At 39.8% G+C, this 16,701-nt stretch overlaps 3 protein-coding genes across 5 annotated transcripts; all 3 read right to left on the bottom strand.

Annotated features, from left to right (window-relative positions):
• Window positions 1-205: 205 nt before the first annotated feature.
• On the bottom strand, window positions 206-8,705 carry LOC127763299 (ABC transporter A family member 8-like). Its single transcript, XM_052287953.1, has 18 exons — window positions 8,571-8,705; window positions 7,765-8,149; window positions 6,897-6,979; window positions 6,639-6,762; window positions 6,299-6,418; window positions 6,067-6,227; window positions 5,665-5,823; window positions 5,388-5,550; window positions 5,065-5,190; window positions 4,894-4,977; window positions 3,273-3,637; window positions 2,636-2,836; window positions 2,212-2,321; window positions 2,003-2,087; window positions 1,334-1,462; window positions 1,148-1,253; window positions 944-1,032; window positions 206-844 (listed from the first exon to the last, which is right to left on the bottom strand). Exons 1-18 carry the CDS (start codon window positions 8,628-8,630, stop codon window positions 539-541), a joined length of 2,856 nt encoding a protein of 951 aa, XP_052143913.1. The 5' UTR covers window positions 8,631-8,705; the 3' UTR covers window positions 206-538.
• An 839-nt stretch (window positions 8,706-9,544) lies between these two features.
• On the bottom strand, window positions 9,545-10,168 carry LOC127764690 (uncharacterized). The gene has a single exon (XM_052289602.1). The coding sequence runs from the start codon at window positions 10,166-10,168 to the stop codon at window positions 9,713-9,715; it is 456 nt and encodes a 151-aa protein (XP_052145562.1). The 3' UTR covers window positions 9,545-9,712.
• Window positions 10,169-11,183: 1,015 nt separating this feature from the next.
• On the bottom strand, window positions 11,184-16,698 carry LOC127763387 (sterol 3-beta-glucosyltransferase UGT80B1). Of its 3 annotated transcripts, none has more exons than XM_052288071.1 (15): window positions 16,351-16,698; window positions 16,083-16,154; window positions 15,896-15,989; window positions 15,651-15,811; window positions 15,168-15,238; window positions 14,980-15,061; window positions 14,440-14,541; window positions 14,262-14,317; window positions 13,977-14,011; window positions 13,318-13,528; window positions 12,710-12,931; window positions 12,572-12,631; window positions 12,432-12,471; window positions 11,971-12,192; window positions 11,184-11,876 (listed from the first exon to the last, which is right to left on the bottom strand). In XM_052288071.1, the coding sequence occupies exons 1-15, from the start codon at window positions 16,537-16,539 to the stop codon at window positions 11,814-11,816; spliced, it is 1,680 nt and encodes a 559-aa protein (XP_052144031.1). In that variant the 5' UTR covers window positions 16,540-16,698; the 3' UTR covers window positions 11,184-11,813. The 3 variants fall into 3 exon arrangements, with proteins under 3 accessions (XP_052144031.1, XP_052144033.1, XP_052144032.1); XM_052288073.1 differs by having other exon boundaries at window positions 11,186-11,876; window positions 15,651-15,767; window positions 16,351-16,408; XM_052288072.1 differs by lacking the exon at window positions 11,184-11,876 and having other exon boundaries at window positions 12,085-12,192; window positions 12,432-12,502.
• Between the last annotated feature and the right edge of the window lie 3 nt (window positions 16,699-16,701).

The raw sequence follows: 16,701 nt of genomic DNA, 5'->3' as shown, positions 1-16,701 counted from the left end.
GATAAATGAGGAGAAAGAAGAGCAGCGGACTACAGATTTATAGCCAGCTGTAGCACGAACTCCAAGACACAGTGTGTGTACGATAGGTGGGATCAGGTATTAATAGTGTAGTGTGTAACTATTGTATGAATGAGCTATTAGATTGACTATAGATGAATTGTAGCCGGTAGTTAGCTATACTACTAAACTTGCTCTTAGCCAGAGCGAAACGTCTCTCGAAGCTAGGGGTAGTAGTGAATTAGGGCCCGTGGGCGCTTTCACAACCCACTTCAGCCTTTAAATATTTTTAGCTAAAAAATGTATTAATTTTCAGTACAACTCTTTTTGAACTCAGCCCTTGCATTTTGCCACCCCTGCTCGTAGCTCATCCTTGGTTTTACTTTTTGTGCGGTTCTCCTTTTTACTTATACAAAATTTTTGCTCCTACTTTATTCAATGAAATTAGGACATCTAGTACTGGTTCGTTAAAAAAACAAGAAGTTCCCCAACATCTTAGGCTACTCCAACCATGAGATGAACAATTCTTCATGGTTACTGATCAGGCCACGGAGGATGATGCACTGTCACTCTCCCTGGCAACTCTGATGAAGACATCCTCCAGCGTTGTGTCAGCCAAGCCCCAGGCAAGAACGTTCATCCTGCGCTTTGCGTGCTCCATGGCCCGGAAAACTTGAGAGATCCTCACCTCCTGCTTCGCCATCTCGAACTTCTGCGTCCCGGAGATGTGGTACACAATGTTCATGGTAGGGGAGATGGACTGGACCAGTCTCCTCATCTCCTCCTCCGCCTCGCCCGTCGCGGTTGTTACTGTGAGGACATATGAGCCTCCATATTTTGCTTTCAGCTGGAAAGGCGAGATTTTGGGGGTTCAAGTTACTAAGTTAGCATTTGGGATCAATGGCCATATATGAAAAATGTGATCAGTTTACATGTGTAGATGTACCTCTTTAGAGTTCCCGATGCATTGCAAGCTACCGTTTGCGATAATTCCTATCCGATCGCATAGAAATTCAGCTTCTTCCATCGAATGCGCTGGAAATAGGCGAAAGTATGATGTGATAATATGATGTGGTGCAAAAGATTTCCATGGTGATTAACTGGACTAAGGTTATACTGTTGTATCAGAGTTGAAAGCAAAGTGCAGTACTTGTGAGAATTATGGTCCTGTCCTGCTTGGCAGACTTGACAGCATTCCATAAGTCTTTCCTTGATGCTGGGTCCAACCCTGAGCTTGGTTCATCCATATAAACTACCTGCAGAATGTTCAAACTGCATGATTTATACATGCAAGAATGTTCAAAATTTCCCTGAATTTGACATATATGAATTGTACCTTAGGGTCACCAATTAGAGAGATTGCAACGCTGAGACGACGTTTCATGCCACCACTGTATTTGCTTACAAGCTTATCGGCAATGCCACCAGCAAACAGGCGCACACTTTTCAAAGATTTCTCAATGGCCTAAAAAATAAGAAATAGGAGATCTTAGGTGATTGCTTCAGAACTTGTATTTACAATAATTTCTCGTGAAATCATAACCACATAGGAACAGAATAACTACTGGGAAAATGTTTGTTGAACTAGTATTTATAATAATCTGTGCTAAAGCGCCTTGGATGATAATGTGTCTTGGATCTTATATGCAGATGATAAGCTCATCTTTCACTTGTAAATAGTGTTTGAAGTCGAATCCATTATGTTCATCCATGGAAAAAAATCACCATATATTACTTCCTCCGACGTTATTGACTTTATTGGGTCAAACTTTTAAAACTTTGACTATCATAGCTCTCAAGATATTTAGTTTGAAAACATAAAAATCATATGGGTAGAATTTTACTTATAATTGCTTTTACAATATTATAATTTCGATAGATATTATCGTTATATTCTAATAGAAAAATAGTAGCTAAAGTTGTGCACTAAGACTGGATAAAATCAACAAAATTTTATATTTAAATACAGAGGTAGTACTTTATTTACCAAATGGTCATATATTACCTGAGATAATGGTGCACCCCGCAAATTCTTAAGTCTACCATAGAACAACAAATGCTCACGACCAGTCAGTGTTTCCCATAGCAAGCTGCAACAAGAAAATAAAAGAAGGCGGAAAGTTAAATTTAAGTTCACCAATACTAAATTGCCTTAAAGGCTGTCTAAACTAAACAAAAATGTGACTCAGAAACATCAGAGTGAGGTTAGATTACTCGTGCTGTGGACAAACACCAATTCCTGCATAAATCTTGTTCATCTCGAATTGTATGTCCATTCCTTCAATGTACGCCGTGCCAGATGTAGGTTTAGTAAATCCAGTCAACTGTTGTCAGGATAAGAATTAACCCCCTTAAATCCGATAATGTCATGTGACCAAATGAAACATCAGTTGTATTTGTAAGTGATCTAATAGGGGATCATTTGTGACAAACAGAAAATCTTGATCATTTTTTACTACCTAGAAATGTTTTCAGATTTAAAGAAATGTATATGCCTGTTCCTGGCCTTGAAAGTGACCTGTATTTGGGAAGAGGAATTGTGCAAAAAATGGTTTACATACTAGATATTTATTGTTATCTAAATATACTATTTACTTATTTATTTTATTATTAAGATCTAAAATTAAATCATAATTACCATGTTAATGAGAGTGGTTTTTCCAGCGCCGTTTGGTCCAAGAACACCAAAACATTGCCCACGTGGCATAGAAAGAGATAGCCCTCTGACAGCAATTTTTTTTGCATTCCCATCTTTTCCATGGTACACTTTCTTAAGGTTGTCACAGATGACCGAGTAGCTATTCTTTGATTCTTGTAAGATCTGTTCAACCGTTTCTCTCTGAGAAATCATGATAGAACTAAATTAATACTCATGATGCTCTGTGCAAATACATACATGCAGATGCAGGACTAATTTCAACATATTATGCTTGTCTAAACTATCTTATGTATTTGTACTCCATACAGCATTGAAGTTTGGTAGAAGGAAAAAAGGAAGGTAAAAATAAGATAAAGTGAGACTCCAAGTATCCAAGCTAACTTTTGACGTGCCATACTATAAAGGATAAACTGGCATATAAGCTGCTTCTGGCCTATGATTAGAAAGCTTAACATAAATGGTCAGAAAGATCAGGAGTCTTACCGGCTAGCACCACAAGTTGGTGGGCTAGCTGGTCTAGGTTCGAGACTTACCCCTGCTTAATATGAATATCCTTCCTTTCATATCCAGCTTTTTCTTTAGAAATTACAGGAATATACAGAAGAAAAGAGCATACCTCTTTGATAACATCTGTCTTCTCATTGTCAGCAGAAGCTTTGAACTCTTGAAGCTGGATGTTATGCTGAGTAGCTTGAAAACGATTCTTATCAACGCGTGAGTGAAATAGTACTGCTGCTTTTCTTATTCCATTTTGGAAGGAACCGAAGTGATCCAAATAGAATGCCAATGAAAGGAACAGAAACCATTCTAGTACCATTATGGTCAAAACACTTCTCATTCCATTTTTGGGATCATTCAAGTCAACCCACTTCATCCCGGAAGAGTTCATATAATTCCCGAGCAATGCAGATTGTGCAAACTCATAGATAATGCGATACAGTGAAAATGCAGGGAAAAGCTCCAAAAGCGTAATCCAGCTTCCTTGAGACGAACAAATACAAAATTTCCACAAAATTATTGGAAACTGCTGATAGACACTGACATGAGAAAAACACTAAAATCATAGATATTGGCTGCATAAAAATATCCCACATATTTATCTTTACTAATTAGACACCACCATTTTAATCCTACATTCATCGGGTATAAAGAACATAACAACCATCTGTTATATGCAAAGGAAAACATGCATGAAACAAAATACAGCTTTGATTCAAAAAGACAGTATGGATTTTATTGATTATTAAGTAGACTCAACTGAAAAAAAAAAAAAACATGAAACGGCTTTCTGAGCTGTACTATCCAGGCATGTTAATGGTGCCTTATGTGGCCCAGTTAAATGCAGTAATATTAGGATTATTCTCATATGGAGAGTTCAAATTGGTTTTGCTTGAATGAAATTTAACATCTACTTGGATTTACGCGAAAAGAAGTGAATAAATTTCCGGTTTACAAGTAGAGGCTGGCTGATGTTCATTATGGTTGTGTGCATCCTTAGTTGCTGCAGAGATCGGAAGAGATTGGTGCTACCATTATATAAAAAGGTACATATTCCAGTAAACTCATGGCTGCTCCTTACCAAACGAGAGGGAATTGATGATGATAGAAATGTAAGAGACCAGCTAGAGGGCGATAAAGAAGCTATCTACTAGTGAATGTATCAATGTACCATTGTCCGGTTAGGCAAAAGTGAAGGAAAGCCAAACAGTCAAACACAGCATATTATTACATTCTTTTCGGTAACAAGATTAGTACCCATAAAAGAACAAGAAAAGAAAGTGCCACTTATATATGTGAGTATATTGCATGTTCATAAAACATATTGAATTCTACATTTTTAATATAGAATTATAAATTACTAGTTGGTGCAAATGCACAGGTTGATGACTACTTCTATCCTATGTGGCAATTCCTTCCTAACCGTTTCATCCCGATCCCTTATTTGCCACTCCTTGTAACATATGGGCTTGGGAGCACTGACCATACATGTCAGTGAGTGTCAAAAATTGCAGTGCTATAGAAGGGAAAAATGATTTCTATTAAAGGAAAACTAAGAAAGTTACCATGACGACAGCTCATAGCCTCATACACAGCCAAATAAAAAGAAAGATTCTATGGCCACTATAGCAAGACTAGCAAGAGAAAAACATAAGCACAATTGCAATAATGGAAGGGACAAAATGGATACAGAGAACAAAGAATTACGGTATCATTATAAAAGATAAACTTGTACATACTTGAGAGGAAAACATCTTCAACATAGGACCTGAATAAGAATTCTCCTAAAAGGCCAGAACCAATTATGTAGAAGTATCCTGTCACTGAGGCACGATATGCCAAATAATCAGAGTAAATTTCATATTCCGACAAAATGGATATACTGAGATTACTTATATATCAAAGCATACCAGTAGCTGTCCTCACACTAGAAAAGCATGATGCCATAAGAAATGCGAACGAAATTTGCAAATTCATATAGGCGAAGTAATACACAAACTGCACACTGTAGTCGTTCAGTCGAAAGAATCTTAAACCTGAAAACAGATAAAGGTACAAGTATAAGCAACTTGCCTCCAATTTATAATTTTTCCATGAGATTTCTCTTTTCTTGTATCAAACCAGGAACTAAGAAAAATAGGTGAAATATCAGCAGAATTCTGAGACCAAAAACTTTGCTTAGTTTTATTTGGATAATCACTGAATACATCCTAGATAAAAAAGATTGTCTTACCAAGAACAGAACCAAATAACGTGAAGGACATCACATAGAGTAGCGAAAGAAGAAAAAAATAGCAGTATGAGATAGTCCAATATGAAAAATCACCAAGACCATGCATCTTCATCATAATCCTTAGCTTCTTTTGCTTCTCGTATACAATGTTGGTCAAAATTACCTAGAGTATTAATTCATTAAACATTACAAATTAAGCTTGCAGCTCAGTTATTTGCTTGTAAAAGTGACACAAAAAGTCTCACATGATTCAAATAAACTGGTGCAATATTCATACCGGGAAAAGAAGTTCCATAGTCCATACATAAGGAAGCTGCCCTATTAATGAGGATATATCAATTGGCCTCATTGGTCGAGCTGCTCTGGGCATGTCTTTGACAAAATCAAATGAGATCTTGAGGCCACTGGCCCTTAGGTGAAGGTATGCATTTGAAGCCTGCAATGTTTAAACTATATGAAATGCAGAGCAGTGATGAAGCATAAGAAATCATCTAATAGCTAGTAAACAGAATAGTACACAAATGAGTGGTAAAATACAGATTTGAGAATGGTATGCATGCAACACTGGTAAGGTTATATATGCGATGATATACGGACAAATATTCATGAACAATTAGGGAGAATATAATGAATGTAAATTATCGACATGTCCAACTTTTCAACTTGGAAAAAAGGATACCATATTGATTAATCGTGAAACTTGAACCAATCTAGGTGCTTGCCATGCTCTTTGATTAAAAGTGAGTGAGATGTCTTGTTCATAAGCATCAAACTTTTTTGTTGAGTTATACGAGATGAACACGTTAAAGTTGCCTTGATCAGAACTTAAGAAGTCATAAGCTGCAAACAATGAATTCAATGTTAATGAGTGGCAGATTTGAAGAACTGATTGAGGGCACATTGGAGATTACCTGCAGCGATTTCATTGGTCTTCTTCTTACTATTTCCTTGGTAGTAACCTCTATAGAGTTCATCGCTGATGAGCCACAAACTGTCACGCCAGAGCATTAATCCTTGGGTACATTGCACATCTATTCCATGTCCAAGAAAACATTAGAATAACTAAGTTGTAATAACATTGCTAGTTTTGAAAACAGAGAAAATGTCTGTAAATGAATTTATTCACTTTTCCATGCTCATTAGAACCTTAATAGACCAGTATTGAGAATAGTTGACACCATTGGTACGGCACATTTTTCTACTAAACAATGTGCAACCCAACTTTTGTATCTTACATGTAGAAAAACTTACGTTTAGTCTCGGTTGTATTGCCACTTTGATATGTAAAAGAAAGTGTCTGGTTTGGGGTGCATGTCTTCTGAAGAAAGGAGCTGACTTCAAAGGAATTGAAATCCAACTCATCATCTGCCTCTGCCTGCAATTATAGATACATCACAAAATGCCTCAACACTTTTCCATCTTCTACATAACATACGCAGCACTAATACATACTATTCTCTAAAAAAAATCAACCAGAACAAAGGTCACACTGAAATCAAGGACACTAACCAGAACATAATCAGACAAAGCGGAAATGTCAGACGGTAGTTTTGCCGAAGAATTATGAGCAGGGAACATATTGTCCATCACCCCTGCATGCAGATCAAGCTATCAAAGACTGAAAGACTGTTCACCGTCAGAGTAAAACTACAAGTCAACATATGCATGTCAATAGAGATCAGAGATGTAAACCATTTTCAGTCTTAAAAAAGGAGAAATTTTATAGTCCTCAAAAAGTATCCGGATGTACCTAGATTTTACATTTTGGTACCTCCAGATACCTAGTACTTAAAAGATACTCCCTCCATACTCATAAAGGAAGTCGTTTAGGACAGCGACACGGTCTCCAAAACACAACTTTGACTTCTTATTTCTATAAAAATATCTATTGAAAAGTGATATATGTATACTTTTATGAAAGTATTTTTCAAGACAAATCTATACATATATTTTTTACATTTTCAAACTCAACAACTTAAGAGTTATTCATGATTTATATTCTCAAGGTTTGACTTAAACATTGTCCTAAACGACTTCCTGTATAAGTATGGAGGGAGTACCAAGTTTTACATTAGAAAATATGTTCATGTCCAGACTCATAATGCTAGTTAGTATCCTATTTTATACGTAGTACTAGGTAAACACTCCTTTAGGACGATCTTGTAAACACTTGTAACCCTCTTTTTCTTGTAAACACTTGGCCGACCCTCATTTGGCCGACCCAGCAATTTTATACTAAGTAGCAATATTTTAGGACGAAGATAGTAATTCCCGATACATTTTTAAGGTTGGTAATTATTTATTTTTTTTCAAAAAAAACAACAGGACAAGAGCACAACCTTGTAACTGCACCAAAAGAAAAGAGAAAGGAGCATACTTGCTACAAACGATCGGTTGCCGCCGGTGACAAGGAAGGCGGCGGCGCAGGACCCGGCGGCTCTGCACGAGGCGGCGTCGGGGAGATCGCCGGCGAACGGGAGGAGGTCCCCGTCCCCGACGGCGCGGCGCTCCGGCGGCGGGATCTGCAGAAGGGGCGGCCACTTGGGGGCACGCGGCAGCGCGCACGGCGTCGGGCAGTCCATCCCCCCCGTGGCGTTCGCCGCCACGGCGACGCCGCCGCCGCACCCGCCGCAGTCGACGGAGGCGGCGGCGGCGAGCCCCCGCAGCATCTCGACGTTGATGGCGATCTGGAGGCCTCCGATGGCCGAGAAGAGGAGCAGCGGGAAGAGGACGATGCAGCAGTTCGTCTTCCCCGCCCGCCTCTGCACACAAGAACAGCAAAATCGAGCTCCATGGATGACTGATCTTGACGAAGAAAAACAATCTTGGTATGAACAAACATAGCAAAATGGGTGGGAAAACGAATCTTGGAATCAGAAAAAAAAATTAAACTCGTGCAGCATCGGAATCACCGCATTGAACATAACGAGAATTAATCCCCTGAACATGCGACTTCTTTTCACCCAAATCCGCGAGCAGAAAAAAACCACCACTAAACAAGAAGCATTTCTTCACTGATTCTAATTTTCTGGCTACTGAATCATCCAAGCAAGATAACGAAGAAGCCACAAAAATGTTCTTTCAAAGAAAGGCATAATTCTGCTGATAAAAACTACGGCTCGACGAAATCGAACCCGAAAAACGAAGAGCAAGATCGATCTCGAGAGGCCATCAGACCATCACCTGGATGACGAGGCTTTTCCTGAAGAGGGCATTGGTCTGCGCGAGGCAGCTGGCGCCCATGGCGCTCACAGCTCGCAGCTCGCCTCCTTCCTCCAACCTCGGAGAAGTCGAAGCAACAAGAGAGAAGAGACGCAGGCGCTACACTCTCAAACCGGCCTGAGTGGAGCGAGGCGGCAACGTTAATACGACGGGGCAAGCTCTGCCTCAGAGAAATGACGGTTTTGCCCTTGGGAATGAAGGAAAGTGGCCACTAGTGGGTCGTCGTCAACTCGTCATCAGTCGTCGCAAGTCAAAGGGGAAATGACGATCACGAGTTTTTTTTTTTTTCTTGGTATGAAAAGAAAGAGGAAATGTGTTGCAAATTTGGGGTGACCTGAATTAATACACGGTCTCATTGTTGGGTGGATATTTGCTTTTTTTATTTGGGGAATAAAGATTGTTTTGGTATAGCTATCTATCTACAGCATTGAATGTGTGAGGACTTGAGAATGCAATTTGAAAGCCATTAATGGCTAGGCCCTGTGTGAGGTGTGATTTGTAGATTATTATTGATTTTAGATTTCAAAATTAATTTAGTTTTTTTAAATTTTATGTTTTTAACCTCACACCTTTAAACAGTGAAGAATATATACATGGTATAAAAGTTTAAAAAAAAAATCAATGGTTCGATCATATGTTCTACCGTTGATTCCGTTTGTTGCAGTTGGAAACTAATCTCATGCACATGTAAAACAAGTAACTCATTAGTATATGATCAATTAAGTATTAGCTTTTTTATGAAAAATGGATTAATATGTTTTCAAAGCAACTTCTGTATAGAATTTTTTTCGAAAAAAAAACATATCAGTTTGAGAAACGTGCACGCAATTGAAGTGAGTTAGGAAAGGTAACAGACGAACAGAGCTATGTCTTCCAGGCACACTTTTCACATTGGCACGTTGATCCATATACATCAAGAGCATAAATTCCAGGTTGCATTTTTAGCATCCGAATTGCTTATTTCATTTCATTCATCAAAATATCTTCACAAAATAGGATGGAAGAGATAAAAATCTACACGACGCGCGCGTGTCACTCTGCAATTCTCCGAGCTTAATTTCGTGTCGCCACGGGCATGTCATCACGCTGCCGTGTCCATCTCTTCACCAGCCGAGCGCCGCCGGCACGGCGGCGCGGGGGCGGCCGGACGGCGCGACGACGTTGCCGGCGGCGTCGTAGTTGATGACGCCGGAGAACTCGGGGAGCTGGCACTTGCCGCCCATGAGGATGTTCTTCTGCCAGACGCACGACGGCGGCCCGCCGCCCATCCCCATCCCCAGCCCGTCGTCGTCGCCCGCCAGCTCGCCGCCGGCGCCGACGACGCCGGGCTGCACCTGGTGGATGCTGACGATCACCGGCTCCGTCCTCCGCCGGCTCACGCTCGCCAGCGCGCGCCGCAGCCGCTCCGGCGCCGCGTGCGACGCGCACAGCGCCAGCGCCAGCGCGCACACGGCCAGGAACGCCGCCGCCGCCGCGCCGAGCTTCCCGCACCACGCCTCCGCCGCCGGCGTCGCGGCGGCCTTGGTGATCGCGTGCAGGACGAGGTGGTGGCGCGCCATTGCTAGCTCGTGTGCAAGAGATCGTTCAGGCTCGCGTCGTTGGTGGTGTGTCTTCCTGTGATTTGGAGCTTGCTGGATTTTTATACTAGGTGAGAACTAGCTAGATTTTATTTTATTTTATTAAAAAAGAATGTTCCCGCGCTTTTTGTGGAGTTGTCTTACTTGCTTGCAAGGAGCAGCAGTGCATGGAGTTGGTAAGGGTAGTTTGCTAGCTCAAACTTGCCTAACTCAACCTGAACCATTTCACTTTTCAAGTCTTGTGGATTGCCATTTGCCAAGGTGAGGTGGCACTGTACATATCTGTAAGCTGCAAGCCTGCTCCCACTAGAAATTGATGTAGGTCTTGTTTAGATCCAAAAATTTTTGATAAAAAATATCACATCAAATGTTTAGACACATGTATAGGGCATTAAATATGAGAAAAAAATCAATTGCACAGTTTGCATGTAAATTACGAGACGAATCTTTCGAGCCTAATTACACCATGATTTAACAATATGATGCTTCAGTAAACATTTGTTAATGACGGATTAATTAGGCTTAATAAATTTGTCTCGTAGTTTACAGGCGAAATCTGTAATTTATTTTGTTATTAGTCTACGTTTAATATTTTTAATGTGTGTCCGGATATTTAAAAACTTTACATCCAAATAAGTAAACACACCCTTAGTACTGTAGCTTTTTTTGTGGCAGATGTAAGTTTAGTGTGCAGGATGGCTATTGTTTTGCTTCACTGGGAGTGAGCGTGAACTGCTTTGTTGTTGTCACATCATCAATACTCCATATAGGAGGAAAAAGTGATCCATATCTCTATATGGTCTTGTTCAATACTGTGGAAGTGAGCCACATATAGCAGTTCATATGTATATGAGCAGACCATAAGAATAAAAAAGTAATAATATTCTCTTCTAAGTTCCCATTCATATGCTGGTGGGTCCCATATTTAAAGTTTACACATCATAAAAGTTGAAATAACAAGAGCTCACTGCTTGGTAAATACAGCACTGCTTGTGATGAGATAAAAGGAAACCTTATTGATCTTAAAGAAGATGATATAAATACTCCAAGACTACCTCTAGCCTCTCTACCTAGGATGCACTTAACCTATATTTATTGAAAAAATAAGAATGAAAAAAGAACGACATGATAACGGATATCGAGCTACAAACCTACAACCACAAGCGATTTTCATCCTCATACCACACCCAAGCAACACTCGGACTGCTTCGTGATTATTGTTCAATAGTGAACAGATAGAAAATACCTCACGGTTTTGCCATTTTTGCTGTTATCTCTCAAGCAATCCAATCCTAGTTCTTGTTCGACAAGAAGAATTGTGATGTTTGACATGTATTTTTCATTTCCATGAGTGTGAGGATCTAGATATATCATATATCATGGTTGTGGTTTTCTTTATTCATGATTACTCTATCTACAACACAAGGAAGTCTCTGCATAGGTTCATCATATTGCCGTTTTGCCATTCCATTCCATTCCAAACAAGAAAAATACTAGTGACCAAGGCTGTTTTCCAGTTCATACGGCGCATAATAAATCAATTGGAGTGACAAATGCTAATTCAAACTTCAAAGCACATAACTATTTTACGTGCAATTGGTGCGTCGTATCCCCTGCTTCTTATCACTTAACTTTCAATTTGGGGCAAAACTCTCTCTTTCAAGATCCTGAGGGCTTCTCCAATCCCGTCCTGCGAAGAGCAACATGTTAAAAAGTTAGCTACAGAGTTTTTTCAAAGAAAATAAGCATGGTTAGCATTCACAATCTGTTACTGAAGAACACACCTCAGAAGAAAGTTTGTTAGCGATTCTGGTTGCCTGAGCTTTAATTTCAGGTGATAATGCCGATTTGATAGCTCCAATCAGCATATCTGCAGCATTGTTGATGCTTGAGGCATTGTCAGTATCCAGAATTAGATGTTGTCTTCGTAGGGGCTCAGGTGCCACTCCTAGCCAGTGTAGCCTTTCTGCCCAGTAAAACTGATCCAGCAGGAAAGGACATGAAATCTGCATGACAGGATTGTGTGAGCAATCTGAAACCATCTAATAACATAATTTTATAACAGCCATGTAATATGTTGAGTATAGAATATAGAACATTATTTGAATATTTGCCTGTCACCCTGGACCACTCCATAGGTTGTTTCTAAGTGATGTCAAAAACAAGAGTAGAAAGAACAACATTGAACCACCCGAGTGATCAAACAATACAAAATATATCGGTGCAAAGCTGCTGTATTTATCACCTGAGGAATGCCGGCAAAAAGTGCTGCAGCTGTAGATCCACTGTTACGGAAGTATCGGATAATTAGAAATTCTGTAGAGTAATGGGAAAAAATTTCAATCATATGCTGGGCCACAGTGAGAAAATGTAAATTTATTTTACCTGCCAGCATGGTGAATAGCAACTGCACATTTAGGAAACAGCCAACTGTATGGTATTGATCTGAAAAGGTAGTCATGTCATTGGCCAGTGCATGTACAGGTTTCCAGCAAGAATAAAGAGATTTGTGATATTACTCACCCAGAAAAGCAAAAGAGTCGACCATTAAAAAGGAGATTGCTGTCACAATGAAGAGCAGATGCCTGATACTCACTTGATTCTGCTACTGAAGGAGCAAAAGATTGTATTGCAGAATCTAATGGCTGGTATCCAGATGAGAAAAGGATAAATCTGTAATCTGTTTTCTCTATGACAGCTTTAAGCACCATCAGAAATGCTTTTGGATTTCTAAGAAAACCCATGCTGCAGGAGGTTGATGTCATGATAAGTATACCAAGAAAGGCCTAATTCAAATTTTTGCTAATGAAATAGAAGAAATTTGACTCCTAAAGTTACGAAAATAAGCACAAAATAAGAACAGTGAGCTTGTCAACAGCAGATTCAAAATGCGCATTTGTGAGCGGTCGATACTTCTAAGGGCATGAGCGAGATGTCAACTTCATCAAGGTTGATTCTCGTATCTTAGTAAGTTACAAATCAGATAACACTTATGGAGAAATCATACAGCTCTAAAGTCTAACAAACAAAATGTAAAATATATAAACATATCAAGGACACTGCACTGGCTAAGAGAAATGTCGTTGTGAAATAGAAAAACAGACATAAATTCGTTAGAATAAGAAACTCACCTACCAATGGAACTTAATCCTATAAATATAGGTAAGGACGAATAAGAATTTCCCATGGTAAAGTGTTCTAGGCCAGCATGATTTACACAGAGAGCACCACCAGAATTACTGGCATTTCCACACAGTAACTCCTTGCATTTATTACAAGAAAATTGCCAAGCCATAGGAAGAAACCAAAAACCACAAACATGAGCGCTGAATGGCCAATATCCTGTCATGATGTTACACAATAAATATCAAACTTTGGTTTCATGTGAATGAATCCTATATTATTATATAGTTCATTCCCACTAAGTATAGTTAATGCTATTTCTCTCTTATCTCATGAAGCTACATCATCCCAATTATTTCTACTCTTTGGATGATAGATCTATGGTACAAACACTTCTTTCTTCTCTCATAAAACCATACAATCTCAATTATTTTTAGGCTCAAAATTCATAAGTATCAATTACATAAAATATGTTCACCTTGCATTATATTTGCAACCATGTGTAAATTATATAGAACATAGGAAGTCATTTTGTTTTGGCTTAGAAAATATATTACAGCTTATTTGTATATATTTTCCTGCAGCAATACGGCAGGGGTATTCATCTAGTTAAGTATAAACATCTGTAAGGATTTAAGGTAGATACAAAGACCTCAGCATTGCTTACCTGGGCACTCAACAATTTCCTTGCTGAAACCATACCTGCTCAAATGATGACCAAGGAGCTCATTTATTCAGTATAATCAAGTAATCAAAAATTCAAAAGCAGCTATAACATTTCATTTTCAGACAACTGCTTTATCCATGCCCAACTCATAACTACTATCACAAGTCCTAGTTGGCTTAATTTAGCAATGTAAATTCTTCAAAACTATGACATATGAGGGTGACAATTTCATATATGTTAATATCAAGATACAGGCTTAATATCGATAGAGCAAATGAGTCTTACAGCAACAATGGGGATTCTTCTCGCATATACCACAGAGGAAGATTTGTTACTGGATCCTGCAGTTATTAAAAAAAATCTGACCTCAGTACAGACCCTATGGGAATTGCACATAAATAGAATGGAGAATGGATTGCATAGATAAAAACAAAAATTATATACTGTAAATGCTTTCACTCACTGTAAAAGGAATTGGGCTAAGATTTAGACTATCATTTCTCCATGATCCCCAACTTTCCATGAACAATGCCCACATCCAGTGGGTAATGTCTGTCCAGCAAACCTGACATGTTTCCCAGCATCAGTTTTCCCGGTGCAATGCAGAAGATGCATTAGAAGGCAGCATAAGGCGGCATATTGTCCACATATATCAAAGCAGTACATTTGATAATGTGATGCTAAGGACAGGAAACCTGATGATTGCGGCTTCAAAGGATCAAATGAAGTCCTGATTAAACTTTAGGAATTGCAATAGGCAGGATACTGCTCTATTGTTTAGTATTCCATAACAACGGTTACTAGATGATATCACACACACAATGTGAACTTTTGGTAAATGCTAGAATTGTAAAATATTATCATTATATAAGCCTTAGCAGCAAGTTGAAGGTGTAATGATAGAACATAGGAAAACGAACCAACCAAAAGTGAAAAAAAAAAAGAATTCAAGGAGGTAAAATACACTAGCATTACATTGCTACTAGAAGAGCGAATTTTGTACCATGTTCAGGGGAGCTTCTTGAAAGTACTTGTATAGAAGAGGAAGACTTTGTTTAAATTGGCGTTCAAATGATGCAGGTGCACTACAAGTAATGAATTAAAGTCATAACGAAGACAATAGAAAATATGGGGAAAATCCTCATAAAATAAATAAAAACTGACGTTGAAATCAGTAAAGCCCCAAGTTACCTGTATGGAACAAAATAGGGAGCAGCAATGATGCACTTAACTTGGAACAATTCTGCAAGATGCCAACCTTCCTGAATTGTGAGAAAGATCCAAATTACGTATATAACCACATATAGGACAGAGTAACAGGTATAGTCCTGGAGCTGTTCTAGTGCCAAATATGGATAGTGCAGAGCAAGGTTCTAGAATTATCTCCGATTCTTGCAACTTAATGGAGTATTATGACCATAGAAGGCATTTAATAGATACACCATAGATTATTCCTAGATAAGACTGACTGACTGACTGAGATTGTACTGGAAATTTTCGGGTGCATCGCCAAACAATGAAATTCCATATTTTCAACATGAATTGGTGTGGCAGGACTGTATTATTACCTCCAATATTTTGAAGAATGAATTAAGCTACATAAGGACTAACTGAAAGTTGAACCAGGAGCTCCACAACTCAACTTATAGCAAGCTTTGTTAATGGGATCCTCACCAACGCAAAGAAGTTGATCACAATGAAATCACCATGAGTGCTCATGTCATTTCCAAAAACATTTTCGACGGCAGACAAGCACTCTCTCCTGTGCTCCACTTGAATGGTCTTTTTCCTCTGCGAAAAGGAGTCATGCTCAACATTTGATTGAACAGAATCACCTATCAAAAATGCTTACATGATAAACCATATTTGCAAAAAGAGAAATCACGAACATGAAATTGGACAGACTTCACAGCACTTACATGAGATGCTCTCGAGCTGTTCGGCAGCAAGGACAGGTGGGCTTGACACAGGCATATATCTAACATTACAGTCTGCTAGATGTGTCGACAAGCTCTGCACCAAATTCAATATGTGAAACTGTGATCCCAGTAAAGCTAGCCAGCTATGCAAGTTTATATTGAGTTTCAGTTTCTACAAGAATCAAACCTGGTGTGCTGAATGTGTGATGAACACTACACCATACTGTCGTTGGTCCTGCGCAAAAGCTGCAGCAAGTGCCTAAGAAAAAGGGGAAAAAATATATCCAAAATTAGGCGTATAGACTCTAAATGGGTTCATCCCGAGCTGTAAACTGTTCGCTGTCTGTTCGGTGGCATCCCCATCCGCAAGAAAATCAAGTGGGATTGCATCTTGCGCTCGAATCCCCACGGACAAAGAGACGAAAAAAAATACGAAGAGAGGGAAGAGCGCGTACAGCGATGGGGAAGACGTCGCCGCGGGTCCCGAACGCCATGAACACGGCATGAGGCCGGCGACCTCCGTCGCCGCCGCCGTCCATCGCCTCGTCGAGCCACCGCACCACAAAGCTCGGCGGCGGCGGCGGCGGCTGTGGCCTGTGGGCCTTTCCAGGTGAGCAAATGGGCTCAAACCACTTTGGGCCCATATACTTTGGGCCCGATCCAGTACGTGCGCGTCCTAAGCTTTTCGCGTCGTCTCCTCGTTCGAGTGCTCGTCCCAGCTCTTCTCCGCTGGTGCGGCCGCCTGCGGCGGCGACGGCGACGGAGCCCCGCGCGCCGGAGAAGGCCAACGTCCGATGGCCTCAGGA

Source organism: Oryza glaberrima, chromosome 2 (assembly GCF_000147395.1).
Source record: "Oryza glaberrima chromosome 2, OglaRS2, whole genome shotgun sequence".
Lineage (NCBI taxonomy): Eukaryota > Viridiplantae > Streptophyta > Magnoliopsida > Poales > Poaceae > Oryza > Oryza glaberrima.
This window is presented reverse-complemented; position numbering and strand designations above follow the sequence as displayed.

Coding starts and splice junctions, on each gene's coding strand:
- LOC127763299 (XM_052287953.1), bottom strand. CDS start 8,630: ATGGGCGCCAGCTGCCTCGCGCAGACCAATGCCCTCTTCAGGAAAAGC. Junction 2,088..2,211: donor GGTGTTTGTCCACAGCACGA/GTAATCTAACCT, acceptor TTCTTGTTGCAG/CTTGCTATGGGAAACACTGA. Junction 1,033..1,147: donor CAGGACCATAATTCTCACAA/GTACTGCACTTT, acceptor GCCTATTTCCAG/CGCATTCGATGGAAGAAGCT.
- LOC127764690 (XM_052289602.1), bottom strand. CDS start 10,168: ATGGCGCGCCACCACCTCGTCCTGCACGCGATCACCAAGGCCGCCGCG.
- LOC127763387 (XM_052288071.1), bottom strand. CDS start 16,539: ATGGGCCCAAAGTGGTTTGAGCCCATTTGCTCACCTGGAAAGGCCCAC. Junction 16,155..16,350: donor GCGACGTCTTCCCCATCGCT/GTACGCGCTCTT, acceptor CCTTTTTCTTAG/GCACTTGCTGCAGCTTTTGC. Junction 15,812..15,895: donor ACAGCTCGAGAGCATCTCAT/GTAAGTGCTGTG, acceptor CATTTTTGATAG/GTGATTCTGTTCAATCAAAT.